The following is a 1,230-nucleotide window of genomic DNA, read 5'->3' as shown; positions in this document are numbered from 1 at the left end:
GTTCCGTTGTTAGGTTGTGTGTGTTGTGTGTGTTGTGATGTTCTAGTGTGTGTAATGCATGTAAGTACTCTCAACCAGTCCACTTGTTGTTTGTTAACATATGTGTGGGTGTAATGAGAGTGACATTGATGGTTGGACAGATTTCTCGTTGGACGACGATGTTGATTTGCGTAGTCGTGTTCCATTTTCTGTCTACATGTTGATGAAGGAGTGTGTTTGTGTGTGTGTGTGTGAATGTGGGATATAGTGTGTTGGGTTGATTATGTGTTGATTGTTTTTTGTTGTTATAGTGGTAATCGTGGTGTTTGAATGTTTGGTGAATGATGGTTATGGGGAGGAGTGGTGTTCCCTGTTATGTTTCCGTTGTTCAGGTTGTGTGTGTTGTGTGTGTTGTGATGTTCTAGTGTGTGTAATGCATGTAAGTACTCTCAACCAGTCCACTTGTTGTTTGTTAACATATGTGTGGGTGTAATGAGAGTGAGATTGATGGTTGGACAGATTTCTCGTTGGACGACGATGTTGATTTGCGTAGTCGTGTTCCATTTTCTGTCTACATGTTGATGAAGGAGTGTGTTTGTGTGTGTGTGTGTGTGAATGTGGGATATAGTGTGTTGGGTTGATTATGTGTTGATTGTTTTTCGTTGTAATAGTGGTGTTTGAATGTTTGGTGAATGAAGGCTGTGGGTTTCTTTGTTTTCTTGTATTTAGTTCTGATTTTATTTCTGTTTGTCTTTTTTTTATGTTTGCGGAGTGTTTTCTTTTTTGTATTTTTGTTTGGTCTCTAATATTGTTATTAATTTATTTTCTTTTTTCGTGTTTTATTTGTTCTCTCTTTTAGGTTGATGATGAAGATTACATTCCTTCTCGTTCTGAGCCATCTGATGTGAAGTACAATCGTCGTCGTTTGCTTATTCTTGCTCAAGTGGAACGTGTATGTTTTTTTCTATTGTATAGTACTTGTTATATATATATTTTTTATCGTGTTTGTGTCGTAGATCGTTTTTCATTTGTTGTAACTTTGTAGGTCAAAAATGATCCTCTCTCCGTCGTTTTATTCGTTGCTTTGTTAATTACACTTTTGACTTTTCTTTTACGATTGTTTCTATTTTTTTGACAGATAATTCCCTTTTAAACATTCGAAATTAAAAATACGAAGTTGAGCGAAGAGATCTCATTTCAACGAATTTTTTATCAAGCTGTACAATCGTACTAATATGGAAAATTGTTTTT

General features: G+C 35.5%; 1 protein-coding gene across 1 annotated transcript; it reads right to left on the bottom strand.

The window, feature by feature from the left end:
• Positions 1–327: 327 nt before the first annotated feature.
• On the bottom strand, positions 328–543 carry Smp_205330 (unnamed protein product; the record flags this gene model as incomplete). The annotated part of the gene is made up of 1 exon (XM_018792440.1): positions 328–543. One exon carries the CDS (start codon positions 541–543, stop codon positions 328–330), a length of 216 nt encoding a protein of 71 aa, XP_018644701.1.
• Positions 544–1,230: the final 687 nt, after the last annotated feature.

The sequence above is a fragment of the Schistosoma mansoni genome (assembly GCF_000237925.1).
Source record: "Schistosoma mansoni, WGS project CABG00000000 data, supercontig 0288, strain Puerto Rico, whole genome shotgun sequence".
Lineage (NCBI taxonomy): Eukaryota > Metazoa > Platyhelminthes > Trematoda > Strigeidida > Schistosomatidae > Schistosoma > Schistosoma mansoni.
The sequence above is the reverse complement of the archived record's forward strand: the minus strand, read 5'-3'. Positions and strand labels throughout refer to the sequence as shown.